Source organism: Grus americana, chromosome 6, assembly GCF_028858705.1.
Source record: "Grus americana isolate bGruAme1 chromosome 6, bGruAme1.mat, whole genome shotgun sequence".
NCBI lineage: Eukaryota > Metazoa > Chordata > Aves > Gruiformes > Gruidae > Grus > Grus americana.
The window spans coordinates 17873462-17890055 of record NC_072857.1 but is presented as its reverse complement, the minus strand read 5'-3'; the positions used below and the strand labels follow the sequence as shown (position 1 = coordinate 17890055).

Genomic DNA, 16594 nt, shown 5'->3' with positions numbered 1-16594 from the left:
GAGCATCCACATCCCAAGGGGAGAAAATTTGCCTTTCTCTTTCTTTCTCTTTCTTCCTCAACTTGAGTGCCTGACCTTGTGCCACTGCAGCAGTGCACCCTCACTGCTAGCACAGGATCTGCTCTCCACTGCGCAGTGGGGAAACTGAGGCCAGGGAGGACCGGCTTCCAGTGCAGCAAAGCTGAAACCACCCCTCTCCAGGCAGGCATGGCACTGTGGTCAGTCCTGCTCCCTCCAGATCCCCACACGTCCATCTGTCCGGCCACGGCAAGGACACACATTGCCTGGGCTGGGAGCGATGCCGCTGGGAGGGGGTGTCCTTGGGCCCCCATGGGCTGTAAACATGATGTCATGTGGCAGTGTACACAGCCCGCTCTGTGCGCGGGTCCCCGAATGGGCTTTACCAGTCCTGCGTGGGAGGCATCAACCGTGGCCCACAGCCAAGGGAACTGGAGTCCGGAGATAAAATCAGGTTTGCTTTGGGCTGGAGCAAACAGACTTTTCCAGGAGGAGTAAGGGACAGGGAGAGCAGCTGGAGGAGGGAGGACACCTCCCTGCCTCAGAGGGCTTGGTGGGGAGCAGAGGCAATGGGGGACACCCAAGCAAAGCCCAGTGCTGATCTCGCCAGTCCCAGGTCGTCTCCCTTTGCGCCCACTTGACTTAGAATAACTCTGTAGGCACTTGAAGTCACTAATCAGCTAGGACCACTTGAGAGCAGCCCAGGGCTGCCTCCCGTCTCTGGAGATAAAAGGCCGCCAGCCCCGGGGCTCGCTCCAGCGTCCCACTCCCACATCCTCAGGGAAAGGTCCTGGCCCACTGGGGTCCTGCAGGGCACAAAGTGGGGGGAGCCTGAAGCAGACCTTGCTGCCAAGTGTTGAGCCTTGTGTGATGTGGGGACACACACCATCGTGCTGGTTGATTTACCTCATTCCAAAAGCTTTGTGCTGTCCCCAGGCTCCTGCCCAGGTTCAAGGGGTCAGACAGAGGGAAATGAGGGGATAGGGACCTTTGGGAGAGGGACAAGAGGGTCCCACTTGAACCCTCTACGTGGGAGAAGAGTAGCTGTCTCCAGGCCTGGGATCTGTCCCCATCCCTCTGGATCTCCCCATGGCTATTTATGGTCCCCGGGACCTCGGGTTCAGCCTTCCCTTCTCACAGCCTGGGTTTTCCTGGGGGTGAGTCAGGGGATGTCCTCCCCTGGGACACTCTGCTTTCCCCCCCCCGGCTGTGAGAGAGCAAATGGGGGTTAGTGGAAGCAGCCCTGGGAAAAGTTTCCAGCCCTGGATGACGCTGCACAAGTCACGTAAAGAAGCTGTCACTCTGTCCCAGCAGCCAGGGCCCTTCATGTTGCGGGCAGCACACAATGAGCAGTGTGGCAGAGGAGCACAGGGGTCCCATGGTGTCTGCCTGTGCACCCACAGGTCCTGCCGGTGAGGTGAGATCAGACCTGATGATGCAGCTGTGGGACAAGTGGAGTCACAGCATCCCTGCAGCACAGGGACAGACAGGATGGGACCTACCACCCCAGCTCCCCATCCCCATGGATAAATGCAGCATTTTCTCTCCTGCCTCTGTCCTGCTTGTCACCAAGCTGGGGCCAGGGCTGGCCCCGCACTGGGGGACTTCCCAGGAGCTGGCGATGCCCCCAGCTCCCCGCGGCATCCTCCAGCTGCGGATGTGTCATGGCCCAGCCGCTTCCCTTCGGAAGTCCCCGCCGACCGGCTCGGGGGGGGGTCTGACTCACCCGACACCACCCCCCCCACCCTCCCCTTCCTGCACGGCCTCCCCCACAGCCCTGGCAGCCGGCCCCGGCGGCGCCCCCGGCCGGCCCCCGCCGCTGCTGCCCGCGGTCCGAGGGCGGTGAGCACAGCCTAGCGACGGGAGCTGGAAGGAGCCGGGCTGCCAGTGCCCCCCCACCGGGGGCGGACTGCGGAGGCAGCGGGGACCGGCCCGGAGAGCCGCTGCGGTCAGCACTGCGATGGTAAAGCCTGCCCTTCCACAAGGCCAAGTGCGAGGTCCTGCACCCGATCCCCAGTACAGGCTGGGGGATGGATGGATGGATGGATGGATGGATGGATGGATAACAGCCCTGTGGAGAAGGATTTGGGGATACTCGTGGATGAAAAATAGTGTATGAGCTGGTAACGTGTCCAGAAAGCCAGTTGTATCTGGGACTGCAAAACAAGAAGCGTGGCCAGCAGGGCAAGGGAGGTGATGCTCCACTCTCATGAAACCCCACCTACAGTATTGTTTCCAGCTCTGGGGTCCTCAGTACAAGAGAGGCATGGACCTTGTTGGAGCAGGTCCAGAGGAGGACCACACAAATGATCAGAGGGCTGGAACACCTCTCCCATGAAGAAAGGCTGAGAAAGTTGGGGTTGTTCAACCTGGAGAAGAGAAGGTTCAGGGAGACCTTATTGCAGCCTTCCGATATATAAAGGGGTTTATAAGAAAGAAGGAGAGATACTTTTCACGATTGCCTGTAGATTTTACTGTTTTTGCAAGAGGCAATGGGTTTAAACCTCTTGGTGGTGGGGTCCCACTCCCCAGCCAGGGGAAGTGCAGCCACAGCAGGCTGGGAGCGGCAGAGGCGTCCCCTGCCACGGGGAGCGAGGGCCGCAGGGTGGCCGGGTGCCGGGCTGGGAAGCCCCGAGCAGGGCTGGGGCCCGGGCTCCCCGCTGCCCCCGGCTCTGGGCCCGGCTGGGGCAGGGCGAGCTGCAGAGCTGGCTCTGAACAGCCATGAGGTGGCGGCAGGCGCTCACGGTTGGCTGTCCCAGCCTGGGGTGTCTGCAGGCACACGGGCGCCCGGATCCTGCACCGACAGCCCCGTCCCCGCTGACAGGGAGCTGGGACATCCCCCGTCCCCCCGTGAGGCAGGACCGAGAGGGACAACAGCCACTTACGGAGCTGTGACCTGGGGACAAAACCTCCCTGTCCAGGACTTTGAACCCCCCCACCCGATAAGGGTGGTTAATGATCAACACTGGGATGTCCGAGCCAGAGGAGTGGTGCCAGCTGCCCCAGGAGTGACACCTGGGCAGAGCAGCACCCCGCTTCGTGGCCCTGGGACCTGCTGGCAGTGCCAGGCTAGCCAGAGGGCACATGCCCTGCACCCATGGCCCTGCTTGTGAGCTGGGCAGCCTGGCCTGCACCAAGGAGCTGGTGACATGCTCTCCCTGTCGCAATAACAAATCAAACCTACCCCCAGCTGGGTTGCCAGCAGCTGCACTGGGCACACCAAGGTCTCCCCATCTGGGCTCCTGGCTGGCAGCATCCAGAGGAAGTGCTGAGAGAGGCCCTGGGACAGCTTAGACCCAGCTCCCTGGGGCACCATCCTGCACTACACGGAGACAAGGCAGGGACAGGGTATGACAGGCAGGGGATGGAGGCAGGGCAGGAGGGCTTGGGCCAGGAAGGGCAGCAGCCCTGAAGAGCAGGCCCAGCAGCAAGTCCGGTGGCACTGCGGGGTGTGCAGGCTCTGGGGTGTGGTACCCAGTGCCAGTGTGAGGTGCCAGCACACGATGTGTGGTGCCTGGTGAGCCATGCCTAGCACCTGCTGGCCATGTGCAATGCCTGGCGTGCAGCACCAGGTGCTGATACCAGTGCCGGTGCCACACACCACATTGTGCCCAGGGTGCTGCTCCTGCCACTCTGTGCCAGTGCAGGCTGTGAGCTGCCTGGTGTACTGTGCCATTGAGCAGTGCACGGCACGTGGCACCCTGTACCTGGTACGTGGCACTGGGTACTGCCAATGCCAGTTCCTGGTACCTAGTACCCGGTGCATGGTGTGTGATGCTGGTGAGCAGTGCCCGGTGTACTTGATGTATAGGACGTGGTACCCGGTGTGCCAGAACCAGTACCCGGTATGCTGTATCCGGTATGGCCTGGTAGCCGGTGTGCAGTAGCTGGCACAAAGTGCCCGGTATGGACTGCCCGGTGCCCGGTCCCCGCTGTGCAGCACCCGGTCGCCCGTACCCACTGCGCAGCAGCTGGTACCAAGGCCGGTACCCAGTGCGCAGCACCCGGTGCGCGTTACCCGGTGCGCGATGCTCAGTTCCCGGTGCGCGGTGCCCGGTGCCGGTACCCGGTTGCCGCCCCCGCACCGCCCCCCGCACCGCCCCCGGTGCCGCCCCCCGTCGCCCCCGGTGCCTCCCCGCCCCGCCCCGTCCCGTGCGCTGCCGACGGAGCATGGCGGGCCCGAGTGGCGGGGCCCGGCGGCTGCTGCTGCCGCTGCTCCTGCGCCCCCGCCCGCCGCCGCCGCCACGCAGCAGCCCGGGGCCGCCGCGCAGAACCGGGGGCTCGGCGGCGGCGGCGGCGGGGCCGGCGCGGCTGAAGGGACCGGAGGAGCTACCGGGGCCGGGGCTGCTCCGGACTTTCGTCTGGCTCTTTCTGCGCGGCTACCTGCTGCACACGCACCGGCTCCAGGTGCGCCGGGGCAGCCCGGCTCGGGGGCTGCGGGGGGCTGGGGCTGCGGGGTGCACGGGGGCATGGGGAACCTGCATGGGTGCGTGGGGCGGCTGGGAGGTGTGCGTGGGGTGGAGGGGCTCCCGGGTGGGTTGCAGGGAGGGTGCTGGGCGGGGGGGGGGGCTTTGCAAAGCGAGGAGTGGGTGCGTGCTGGGGGCTGGGTGAGATGGGCTCCGGGGAGGGGGAGCAGCCTACAAGTGACGGCAGGGAGTTGAGCGGGGGCGGCGGGGTGGGGGAGAGGAGGGGCTGGGTGCCGGGGAGCACCCCTGCACCGTGCGGTGATGCTGGGGTGAGCAACACAAAGAGGGGCCAGCACAGAACTGAATGGCCCCAGGAGGGTCCTGCCAGCCCAGGGCTGCTCCAGCATCCCCAGCCAGGCAGCCGAGGGCAAAGGTTCGGGGCTGGCTCACAGGGTCCTGGCATCCCCCGGCAGCCTGAACTGCCCTGGCTGCAACAAGCCAGAGGGGTCATGGTTTGGAGGACAGGTAGCCAGGCAGGTGTTTGGGCAGATGATACGCAGAGGGGCAGAGGAGGGATAGGCAGAGGTGTTTGTTTTCTTCTGTCAACACTTCCTCATACGTCTTGGATGAAGCAAGCGATGGGCTTGGCTGGCCGTGAGCCAGGCAGCATCTTCCAGCACCCTAGAGCTCTGACCGGCCGGAGGAGCATGCAGGATCAGGGCTTCCCAGTGCCGCAGGGCACCGGGCACTGCTGTTTGGAGAAGGGGCTGTCGCAGGGCAGTGGGGTCTCAGGGAGAGGGCATGGGAGCTCCCTGCCAATCACTCCTGCCCTTGGGGCTCCAAGAGTGGCCCTGCTACGTGGACAGATGCCCGCATGCTCCGGAGGTGCCATTCCCCGGATCCCAGCAGCTCTGGCTTCTCTCAGCTCTGCTCTCCGAGGCCTGTGCTGTGTTGGGTCCTGGCTGCCAGCAGATGCTGGTGGGCAGGCTTCAACCTGGGCTTGGCCCCATGGCCCCACACAGCGTGTTCGCCTGGCAAGCTGCCTGCAGCACTGGGGCGGCCGTCCCTCCCCCTCCTCCTGCCACCACGCACAAGGAACGTCTCCCCGTGGTGACGAATCCAGCTGAATCCGGGCGCAGGCTGCGATGCAGTCAGTCACCAAGGGAGATTGTACCACGTGTATCCCCGCAGCCGCGGGGAACGGGGACCAGGGCTTCTGTGCTAGGTCCCCTGCAGCCCCCCAGGTTTGGCTCCACTCTGCAGGAGCTCTGGCAGTGCCTGGATGGGATGGAAAGCACCCCTTGGACATGGCCCTGTGCAGATCCACTTGCAAAGGGGTGCCCGGCTGCCCCCGAGGGATGCACTTGGGGGTCATGGTGCTCCCCAGTGGGGAGGCAGGCATGGCACCCTTGGGTGCAGTCAAAGGGAGGGGAGCTGTGGCTGGCAGAGCCCAGAGCAGGGCTGATGCTGGTGGATGTCCCCCAGCTGGCTTGTGAGCCCGTTGCCCTAGGGCCATGCCCCAGGGGTGGCAGCCTGCCCTGGGAGCATCCCAGTCCTGCCCCAGGCTGGCGCTGCCCTTCCACTGCTGATCATTAACCATCCTTATCGGGTGGTGGGTTCAAGGACCCATGCAAGGACTGTTGTCCCCACATTGAGCAGAGCTGCGGCCATGCTGAAAGCAGCAGGGCTTGGGCCTACCGACAGCTGCTGCAATGGCCCAGCATCTCAGCAGAGCACTGTGCTTGGCAATGGTCCCTGTCATCCCCTCTTGATCTTGCTTCCCCAAAAGACCCACCAAGCCCTCCATGCATCTCCAGGGTGGGTGAGGGATGTGCCAGCCTGTGCCGGGGATCGGCGTCTTGTGTGCTTAGTGCTGGCAGAGGACACGTGCCTGGAGATGCCAGCCCAAGCCATCTGCAGATTGTTTCAAGGATGGTGCCAGCTTGAGGGGGTCAGAGATGGGTGCTCGGGCACAGCTGGTGCTGAGGGCTCCCTGAGATGGGTGCAGAGCATGCTGGACACGTGCAGGGCAGCACCAGGTAGGGACTGATCCAGCCTCAGTGCTGGCCCTGTCCCATTCACCCTGCCGTGTTCTGGTACATCACAGCTGATGTCCCGGCGCATTTATGGCCCCATCTGGAAGTCGACCTTTGGGCATTATGAGAACATCAACATCGGAAGCCCGGTGGTGCTGGAGCAGCTGCTACGGCAGGAGGGCAAGTACCCCATGCGGAGTGACATGGCGCTGTGGAAGGAGCACCGGGACACCCGGCACCTGCCCTATGGACCCTTCACCGAGTGAGTCCTGCCCTGGCTGTGCTCTGCGGGGTGGCAGGCAGCTCCCATCCCTTCCTTAGGTGTAGAGTCCAGGGGGCAGCTCACATTGCTTCCTCTCCTGCAAGCAGTGTGTCCCCCCAAGCAGAAAGGCATGGCCATGGGGGGTGGAAAGACCCCCGGGGTGGTTCCAGCACGATGTGGGGTGGATGCTCCAGGGGATTGGGAAGTTGCTGCCAGCCACTGCCCCCTGCCCAGCCGTGCCCCCGGTGCTGAGCCCCGTCCCCACACAGGGAAGGGGAGCGCTGGTACCGCCTGCGCCAGGTCCTCAACAAGCGGCTGCTGAAGCCCTCGGAGGCGGTGCTGTATGCGGACGCCATCGGGGAGGTGGTGTCAGACCTGATGGTGCGGCTGCGGGACGAGCGGAGCCGCAGCCCCTCGGGGGTGCTGGTGGGGGACGTGGCCAACCTGCTCTACCGCTTCGCCCTGGAAGGTAGGGGGGTCATCCCCCTCGCCCCTGCCCTGCCCTGCTCTCCACATCCCCGCAGGGGTCTGGATGCAGCCTGTCCCCCACAGGGATCTCCTATATCCTCTTTGAGACCCGCATCGGGTGCCTGAAGCAGCAAGTCCCCGCTGAGACCCAGCGCTTCATCGACTCCATCAACCTCATGTTCAAGAACTCCATCTTCGCCACCGTCCTGCCCCGATGGAGCCGCAAGGTACTGCCTTTCTGGGACCGCTACCTGGACAGCTGGGACACCATCTTCGCCTTTGGTGAGTGGTGATGATGGGGGCCCGGCATGGTGGGATCGGACCTCCTAAGGACCCTCAAAAGTGGGGCAGTCCCCAGCCACATGTCCTTTTGGCTGGCCTCGCTCTGTCAGCGCTGGGTCCCACTCTCTGCCCCCACAGGCAAGACCCTGATTGACCGGAAGATGGAGGAGCTGGAGGGGCAGGTGGAGCGGGGCAAGGAGGTGTCCGGCTACCTGAGCTACCTGCTGGCCAGCGGCAGGCTCACCCTGGATGAGGTCTATGGCAGCGTGGCCGAGCTGCTGCTCGCCGGCGTGGACACGGTGAGAGCTGGGCAGCTGCTGCCAGGGAGGGGGAGTGCTCCCCAGCCCCTGTGAGCTCTGGGCTGGTGGTTGGGGGGCTGATGCCCCACAGGGGCAAACCCTCAGGGATCGGTCAGTACAGACCCTATCCTCCATGCTGCTCCCTACCTCAGTTTCCCCTGTGCTCACTGTCCCTCACCCCTGGTTTCCCTGCGTGCTGGAGCAGGGGCTGTCTGGTGCCGTACTGGTGCCATGCTTGACACAAGGCTGCTCGGGTACCAACCCCATCTCACTCCCTTCCATGCTCTCCTCCCCCCAGACCTCCAACACACTGTCCTGGGCCCTGTACCACCTCTCCCGGGACCCAGGTGTCCAGGAGACCCTGTACCAGGAGCTGAAAGCTGTTGTGCCGGCCAACCGGTTTCCTGGTGCTGAGGATATCCCCAAGATGCCGATGCTTCGGGCTGTTATCAAGGAGACACTGAGGTACAGCCCAGCCTTGCCCCTGTCCCAGGGTCCCTGTCAACATCCCCTTCCCCAGGGCTGGGGGCAGCCCCTTTTCCCCGCATTGGGGGACACACCAACCGGGATGGCTGGTGATGGGGGACATGGGGGCACGGGCCAGGCAGGGTGCAGGGTAGGATTTCAGTCCCACAGGGCTGGATTTCAGTCCCACAGGGCTGCATCCATCCAGCTCCTCCCTGGGGAGGGGGATGAAGCTGCTGAGCAGCAGGAGATGCTCCCCCTTGTCCTGCCTGCAGCTCTCTCCCTCTGGGATCCCCAGATAGGTCCTGCTGCCCCACTAACTCTCCCCATATTCCAGGGTCTACCCCGTGGTGCCTACCAACGCCAGGGTCTTCTATGAGAAGGACATTGTCATTGGAGACTACCTCTTCCCCAAGAACGTGAGTGGGGACTGTGCCGTGGGGACCCTTGCTGCACTCGGTGGGGCCAGGCAGGGTCATTAACCGCCCCCTCCCCCCTTCTCGCCCCTGCAGACCCTCTTCGTCCTGGCACACTACGCGATGTCCCACGATGAGACCTACTTCCCCGAGCCCGAGCGGTTCCTGCCCCAACGCTGGCTCCGGGGCCACGGCTCCCCCCACCACCCCTTCAGCTCCATCCCCTTCGGCTACGGGGTCCGTGCCTGCGTCGGCCGCCGCATCGCCGAGCTGGAAATGCACCTGGCCCTTGCCAGGGTGAGTAAAGGCCCCCCTACCCTGGGCACCTCATCATGAGTTGGGATGGGGGTCCCAGGGGGTCCCTGAAGCATTGCAACCCCCCCACCTCTCCCGACAGATCATCCAGGCGTTTGAGGTGCGGCCGGATCCCCGTGGTGTGGAGGTGACGTCTGTGTCCCGCATCGTCCTGGTGGCCGACAAGCCCATCAACCTGGAGTTCATCGCTCGCCCGGGGGCCCCCTGACTGCGTGCCCACCCACACCCCTCCCACCCTGGGTGTCAAGCGGGGACCCCCACTGCCCCATGAGGAGGGGCAGGAAGGCAAACCCACCCCAGCACCCACCCCCTGCCCAGCTTGGGCCAGGGGGCTCCCAGCCCCACTGTGGGGAAGATGGGAGGGTTGAGGGATGCCCCCAAATTGCCCCTGGGGCATTAGTGTCCCCCTACCCCAAATCAGCAGGAGGCTTGGGGAACTGCTGTGCCTTTCACATGCCACGAGGGGTTGTGTCCCCCCCGTCCCATGCCCAGCTGGGCTGTGTTGGGGACCCAGGAGCTCTGCTGGGGTTGGGGGGGGGGGAAGCGGGGAGGGGGCTTGCAGCCGTTTGGTGTCTCCTTCGTCCCGTCGTCGTGTAGCCACGCCTGGATCTGTGCCTGGAACCAGGATGTCTGGGTCTTCTCTGAACAGCTGACCTTGGCCTCAGTCACTTCTCTGTGCCTCAGTTTCCCCCTTGCCTCCCCAGGAAGGGTTGAGCCACTGGCGGGGGTTTGGGGTTTGTGCCTGGTCTGGAGGGATGGAGCCAGCCCTGGCCTCGGGCAAATGGAGCAATAAGGCAGCACATCCCCCCCGCCCGCGGTGGGCAGGGGGCCTGTCACCACCCAGCATTGGCACTGCATCCCCTGGCAGAGCCAGCCAGTGCAAGGGGTGTGGAGCACCCGGGACCTTTTGTTATCAGCTGTAATTTCACTGAGATGCTGATATGGGGGCACGGGAACAGGGGCAGGACTCGCTCCAGGCAAGGCAGCCAGGAAAGGGGGGGCTCAGCACTCCGGGTCCCCAGGAGGGGGCATGGGGCGGATGCCCAGGGCCATCGCAGGGACTCAGAGCTGGCTGCAGCCATAGGCAGGTGATGCATTGGTGCTTGCCAGAGCTCCTGGGGGGCTGGGGTACAGGGCACCCCTGTGGTGCCCCCCCCCCACCTTCCTGCTGCTGGGGAGCCCATCTGGACTGGGGGGGAGCCGCAGGCAGAAACCTTTCTGGCACCAAGGCTGCCGTCCCTAGGGTGTCCCCAAGGGGACCAGCTAACAGCTCCACTGTGGCAGTGATCAAGGCTACAAGACCTGCGGTGAGCCCATGTCCCTGTCCCCCTGCCTCTACCCGCATGGGCAGAGGTGCCACCCTCTGCCCACATCACCCCCACTGCAACGGCTCCCAGTGGGCATCCCAGGCTGGGTCCCCCCAGCCCTGCTGAGCAGCCAGCACCCCCTCCCCAGGCCAGCTCTCTCTGGAAGAGCCGTGCCTGGCTGCACCCCAGAAAGACAAGGCAGCGGTGCCTGGAGCAGGCTGCTTTATTACAACAAGGCTGAACAGACCAGCAAATAAATACCCCCCACCCACCCCAAAACATGTCAGGGTCCCCATGCAAGTGCCTATCCTGGACCCAGCTCTGGTGTGGGCTGTGCCTCTGCCAGGGTGCTCCAGCCCTGCGTGACCCTACAATAAACAAGCCTGGGTGTGCAGCTGAGCCTACGCTACCAGGCACCGAGCACAGCTGGCAGGACTCTGCTTGCCAGGGAGGAGTCACGACCAAAGCGCTTGAATCCGGCAGCAGGATGGGAGCGGGGTGGCTGAGTCCCCTGGGGCCATGCGGGTCCTTGCACCCAGCTGTGGGCATGGCACAGCTCCTCCAGCATGGTGTCCATCGAGCATCGCCATGTGCTCGCTGGCGGGAGGCACCCCTGGGTCCCGTTTTCCCCACTCTTTGCCTCCCAAAGGCCAGCAGGATCTGGCCCCAGACTCAAGACGAGCCCCAGGACCAGGGCAGGTAGATAGGCCCTTCCCGTGGAGAGCCTCTGGGGCCCAAGCCTCCTTCCACGGCCCCAGGGCCATGCAAGAGGCTCCCAAGTCAGCTGAGACAACAGCACTTCCCTGGTGTCTTCAGAGCAAGGATCGGTCAATGCCTGCGGGGTGAGAGAGCGCGCGAGGCCGTAACCCCCCCGGTGTGCACCAGCGCTGGGCTGGGCACCCTGCGGCACAGCCCTCCGACCTGCCCTGACAGCCATGGGAACAGCACAGGGGACAGCAGGGTCTTGCCTCCATCCCTGGCTTGGATGCAAGCCCTGGAATAGGAGGGGGACGCTGGCCTGGAGGAGGACATCCCAGTGGCCCCCCCCAGCACAGCCACCCTCGTGGGTACCAGGGTTGGGGTGAGTGAAGGCACCGTGATGGGGAAATGGGGGGGGGGGTCCCTGTGTCTGATGTGGTTAACACACATCACCCCTCAGTCGTGGTGTTGATGGGCGTTGTGGGGGGAATAGGTGGGCACGAGGGTGGGCACAGGGCAGAGGGGGCAGTGGGCTCTGCCAGCTGTGGCCTGTGGGTCAGCCGCACTGTGCACATGGCTGATGGTGGGTGGCACATCTGGGGCGTGCAAGTGTGTGTGTGTGTGTGTGGGGGGGGTCTGTCCCCTGTGTTCCCCCTGGTAATGGCACTGGAGGGGCTCAGGTCTAAGGGGGGGCTTTCAGGCAAAAAAGGGTTTTTATCTTGGAGTGCATTGCACCCCGAAACCATCATCCAGCCCAAAGCCCAGGGATCTGCAAAAACTGCATCCCATACGCTGCCTGGACAGGGGGTCTGGGGCCATCTCTGTGCCAGCTATCCCCATCCTTCCTCACGGACACCAGGGACTGGGACCCCAGAAGGGATCCCCTGTGATCCTTGTGTCCCCCAGGGACAAGCAGCACATGGGTCCTGCCATCCCCAGCTGGGCACCCAGCAGTGCCGGACCCCAGCCCCAGCCTCCTTCATCCCCTGGGGCCGGTTTGGCTGGGGTGGAGGCGGGTGGCCCGAGCAGGGAGATGATGAGGTTCAGGTGACCCAGCGGCAGGGAGGGGACAGGTGCGCAGTGGCGGGGGACAGCGCCTACCTGAAGTGGAGAGAAATGGAGGGTGCAAGTGAAGAAAGATGGAGCGTCGCGGGCTAAGAGTTAAGAGCATCGATACCTGCGGGAGTGAGCACAAGGGCCTGGAGGATGTCGGAGAGGGAGACGATGCCCCGCGGGTACTGGTTCTCATCCACCAGAACCAGGCGATGGACCTGTGGGCACAGACAGAGCATCACAGGCAGGTTGGGCAGCGCGTGGGGGGCCGGGTCTGGCGCTGGCACAAGGCACCCCGGCTGCGCACTTGCTCCTTGGCGATGCGGTCGATGATGTCCTCCATGGTTTCGTGGGGGTAGCAGGTGAGGACCCCCTCCAGGCAGGTGGTGCGCTGCCGCAGCGCCTCCCGCACACTGATGTCCAGGTTGTTGTAGGTCTTCTGGGCTGCCAGGTGCTGCGGGAGAGGTGACCCTGCTCAGCACCCCAACATGTCCTGGCGCCCTGTTGTGCTGGCACCGAGGGGGACACTGAGCCCTGATGACAAACAGGGCATGATCTGTGCTGGCAGGTGCATCGGTGCACATGGGGCGGGTTGGCACAGGCAGGTGTGAGCACCCACCCAGCAGTGTGCAGGGGTCACACTTGTGCCCAGGTGTGCAAACACACAGGTTACTCACAATGACATCAAACCGGGAGTAAAGGCCGACCACTTGCCCTGCAAGAAGAGAGAGCACAGGGGCTGCAGAGGGGGCCCTGGGGACCACCCACCGTGCTCCCCCTGCACCCCAAGAGACAAGCTAGTGGGAAGGGGGATTTTTGGCTGGGGATGGGGCCAGAGCCACCAGCAGAGGGAGATAGGGGGGTCGCTGGTCCCCTCCCCAGGTACCAGCATCGTTGATGACGGGAAGGGCGGAGACACGGCGGTCCACGAAGATCTCCAGGGCGGTATAGATGGGGGCGTTCTCAGGCACGACGGCCACATCGCGGAAGGTGCCAACACAAAGCTCCTGCACCGTTTTCTTCAGAAAGCGTGGCTTGGGGATGGTGGAGCCCTGCGGTGGGGCAGGGCAGGGCTGGGCTTGCACCTACACGTACCCCAACACCCTTGCTTGTGCCCCTACACACCTGCTGCATGTGTGCACGTGCAACCCTGGCACTTACGAAGATGTGGAGGAACTTGAGGATGCGCTTGTGCGTCAGGATGTGCAGGACATTGCCCGAGATGGGCTCGATGACAGGCAGGCGGTGGATCTTGTGCTTGATCAGGGAGTAGACAGCATCGAAGAGGCTGCAGGTGATGGGGACACCGTGGGCGGGGAGGATAGAGCTGCATCCTGGGCGCACCGGCTGTGGGGTGTGCTCTCCCCCAGCAGGCAGGTGCTCACCTATTGCTTGGGGAGATGTAGACCAGTGGCTTGAAGGAGCCTTGCAGGTACACCTCTGACAAGGGAGAGAGTTAGGACAGAGGGTCTCCCAGTGCCCTCATGCAGCCTGTGTGACATCCCCAGCCCAGCCACCCCCATCACTCCCTGCTTTTTACCTCTCCAGGTCTCAATCTTGTGCTCCTCCACCTCGTAGATCTGCACCTGAGGGCAGGGAGATGCCCTGGTCATGGTGGCCTCATGGGGGACTGAGTGGGCTCTGGGGCACTGCCCCCTTCCCAGGGCATCCCACCCCATCACCCTGAGCATGGGGATCACATCTCGGGTGCCAGGCAGAGAGGGACCAAGTGAACACTGGGCTGGCCCAGAGCATCCCCTGGTCATGGTCTAGTGATGAAGAGGGGACCAGAAGAGGTGGGAACAGCCCCTCCCTGCCCCATGCCTGCCCTGGCACCCATGCCCTCCCCACCACACTCACCAGGGGCGAGCGGTAGTAGCGGTGGAGGATGTTGATGAAGTCAGTGATGGTGAGCATCCCTGCAGAGATAGTGGGGCTGGCAGCACTGCCCGCACCCCTCGCCACCAAGCAGGGGAAGGGGCCAAGCGCTGCTGCCGGCACTCACCCACAAAGCTCTGCGTCTTGCTGTCCCAGAGCGGAGCGGCACGCACCCCGTTGGCCACCAGTGCCACAAAGGCTTTCTTGATCTGCCAGCAGAGTGGGGAGGGGGTCAGGGGGTCCTCAAGCCTGCTCCCCCCCATCCTGTCCCTGCCGATCCCCTGCTTTGTCACCTCCAGGGAGATGTCGAAGACAACGAGCTTGCAGCTGGTGGGGACGGCGTCGTAGCAGCAGTGGCTCCTCATGAAGTGCATGTAGACCTCAGCGTCAGGGCTCTGAAACTCAGTCTCTGGGCCCAGTCCCAGGATCTCATTGCCCAGTGTGAAGGTGACGGGTCTTGGGCTCCTACGCCTGTCCTCTTCTTCCTCCTCTTCCTCCTCCTCCTCCTGCCCCTCCTCACTGGGGCATAGGGCCTCTGGGAACCCTGCGGGCAAACCTGCCCCAGCCCTAGCCAGTGAGCTGAGCTGCCAGGTCTCAGCACCCTCCTGCCTGGAGGGAGTGGGCAGATACTGGGGGGGGGGAGGGCTCCCCACAAGACCCTCCCCATTCCCCACTCCACAGGGGCAGCACACAGCACTGCAGCTCTCCAGCCTGGGGGCACCGGGAGCTGCTGGGAAGGAGCTGAGGAGCAGTGAGAGGAGGGGTATGGACAGGGTGGGCAGAGGACCGATGTGCTCATTGCATGAGTGAGCCAGCTTCCCCACCCCCCCCACCCCCCCACCCCGCACAGGCGCTGCCTGCTACCCACCTTCCTCCTCGGGGCGGGCAGCGGCATCCAGCAGCGCCACCTGATGGGGCACAGTGGGGGGGGGGGGGGGGTCAGCAGGAACCAGCCCGGCCTGTCCCCACCCATGGGTGCTGCCTGCACCCACCCGGCTGCCCCGCCCCCTCCCCCCCCTTCCAACTCGAGCAGAGGGTACCGTCCTTTCAGGGTGGGGATGCAGGCTGGGCTCAGCCCCCAGCCCCCCCGCGGAGCCCCCTGCCTGCCTAAGACCCCCGGAGTCTGCTTGCTACCGTGGTGGCTCCGGCCCGGGACTCCCAGCTTGCGCCCCGACTCTGGGGAGGCAGCGGGGGTCCCCGCGTCGGGGCAGGGGATGGCAGAACCCCCCCGGCTCCTCTCTCCGCTGTCGGAGCTGAGCGCGTCCTGCAGCAGCTCTTGCACCCGTCCTCTCCCTTCTCCGACCCCAAGGTGTAAATCCCGGTCCTGCTTCCTCCCCGTGCCGGGAGCCCTGCCAGCCCCACCTGCTCCCCGGGGACCAGGTCCGCCCCGGGAGACCCTACAATAACAAGTGGAGCAGCCCCAGGCAGGAGGGAGGTAAGCACGGCCGGCCGGCTGACCCCGTGCCTCCTGGTCCCCAGGAGACCCTACCATAACAAAGCGGCACGCGCAGCGGGAAGAGCAACCCCGGAGCACAAACCCGCTGGCAGAGCCAATGTTTACAAGCCACCCTACAATAACCGAGGGACAGGGACTGCTCCCTAGGGAGCCCAGAACCAACCCCGGGAAGGCGGCGACCCTACGCCAACGTCCCCCAACACTTCCCAAGGGGCTGGGGACAGCCGGGGCAGGCGGGCCAGGCTGCGCTCTGCGTCCTTGTCCCCACGGCTGCCTGGCTGTGGGAAAGGGACCGCCAGCCGCCCACGTCCCCTCCCCCCCGGAGGTGACCTGTCCCCAAGGGGGTCCGACAGCCCCCCACCCGCCCCGGCAGTACCTGGGGTGCGGCGGGGCCGGGGAGTTGCTCCATGCTGACTGCGGGGCAGCGCTGCTATTCTGGGCCCGCGGCTGGCGGGGGCCTGGCAGATAGGGTGTCAGCGAGCAATGCCAGCCATGCCCCCGCCACCGCCAGGGCGGGGGGGACAGGACACCGCCACCGCTGCCACCGCCGTGCAGCGCCCACAGCCGCTGCGCCGCCCTGCGACGGGGGCTGGAGGGGATGGCAGTGGGCCCGGGGACGGCGCTGGCATCGGGGACGCGAGGGAGGGGGTGATGGAGAGACGGCCGGGGGCAGAAAACCTGTCCCCCTGGCTTCACGGACCCCGTCCTCCAGGAGCGGTGCTCAGTGCCTGCCAGGATGCAGCCCTACAGGCCGCGGTGCTACGCCCGCACCCCATCCTGCAGCATGAGTGGGTGAGGGGAACAGCATCCCCCCACTGCCCCGGGGATGCTGGAGGAGGGCTGGATCCGGTCACAGGCTTGGCAACAGCCAGAGCACCTGGGGACCCCTTGCCCCTGATGCTGCCCCATCCCCGCCTGCCTGCCCCTGCCTGCAGCCCTGCCTGGTATCCTGCTGCAGTTCAGCCATCCCTGGCCCCACCGGGTCTCACGGCGGGGGCAGCCCGCGCCTGCCGGGGAACCTCCTTCCTTGCCCGCGGGGCCACCCCTCCTGCCCGCCCTCCACTCGCTCCCAGCTCCATTTCTATTTCAGGAAGGTTCAAATAACTCCTTGGCCCGCAGCCGTGTCGGCCCGGCAGCAGCCGTGGGCAAGCGGGCTGGTGGCTGGCGGGCCAAAGCGGCTCTGGCTGACTCCCAGGGGGGCAGCTGGACCCTGACCCGTGGTGGGGTGTTAGGA

The 16594-nt window shown here is 65.0% G+C and overlaps 2 protein-coding genes across 2 annotated transcripts; one reads left to right on the top strand and one right to left on the bottom strand.

The window, feature by feature from the left end:
• The first annotated feature begins 4157 nt into the window (after positions 1-4157).
• LOC129208218 (sterol 26-hydroxylase, mitochondrial) lies at positions 4158-9635 on the top strand. The gene is made up of 9 exons (XM_054830568.1): positions 4158-4425; positions 6532-6722; positions 6992-7191; positions 7275-7472; positions 7611-7771; positions 8070-8236; positions 8574-8655; positions 8749-8949; positions 9050-9635. Exons 1-9 carry the CDS (start codon positions 4189-4191, stop codon positions 9173-9175), a joined length of 1563 nt encoding a protein of 520 aa, XP_054686543.1. The 5' UTR covers positions 4158-4188; the 3' UTR covers positions 9176-9635.
• Positions 9636-10481: 846 nt separating this feature from the next.
• Positions 10482-15897, bottom strand: PRKAG3 (protein kinase AMP-activated non-catalytic subunit gamma 3). The gene is made up of 13 exons (XM_054830569.1): positions 15737-15897; positions 14773-14812; positions 14198-14460; positions 14032-14113; positions 13887-13945; positions 13567-13612; positions 13412-13466; positions 13188-13314; positions 12913-13078; positions 12704-12741; positions 12334-12480; positions 12151-12244; positions 10482-11109 (listed from the first exon to the last, which is right to left on the bottom strand). The coding sequence occupies exons 1-13, from the start codon at positions 15767-15769 to the stop codon at positions 11087-11089; spliced, it is 1173 nt and encodes a 390-aa protein (XP_054686544.1). The 5' UTR covers positions 15770-15897; the 3' UTR covers positions 10482-11086.
• Between the last annotated feature and the right edge of the window lie 697 nt (positions 15898-16594).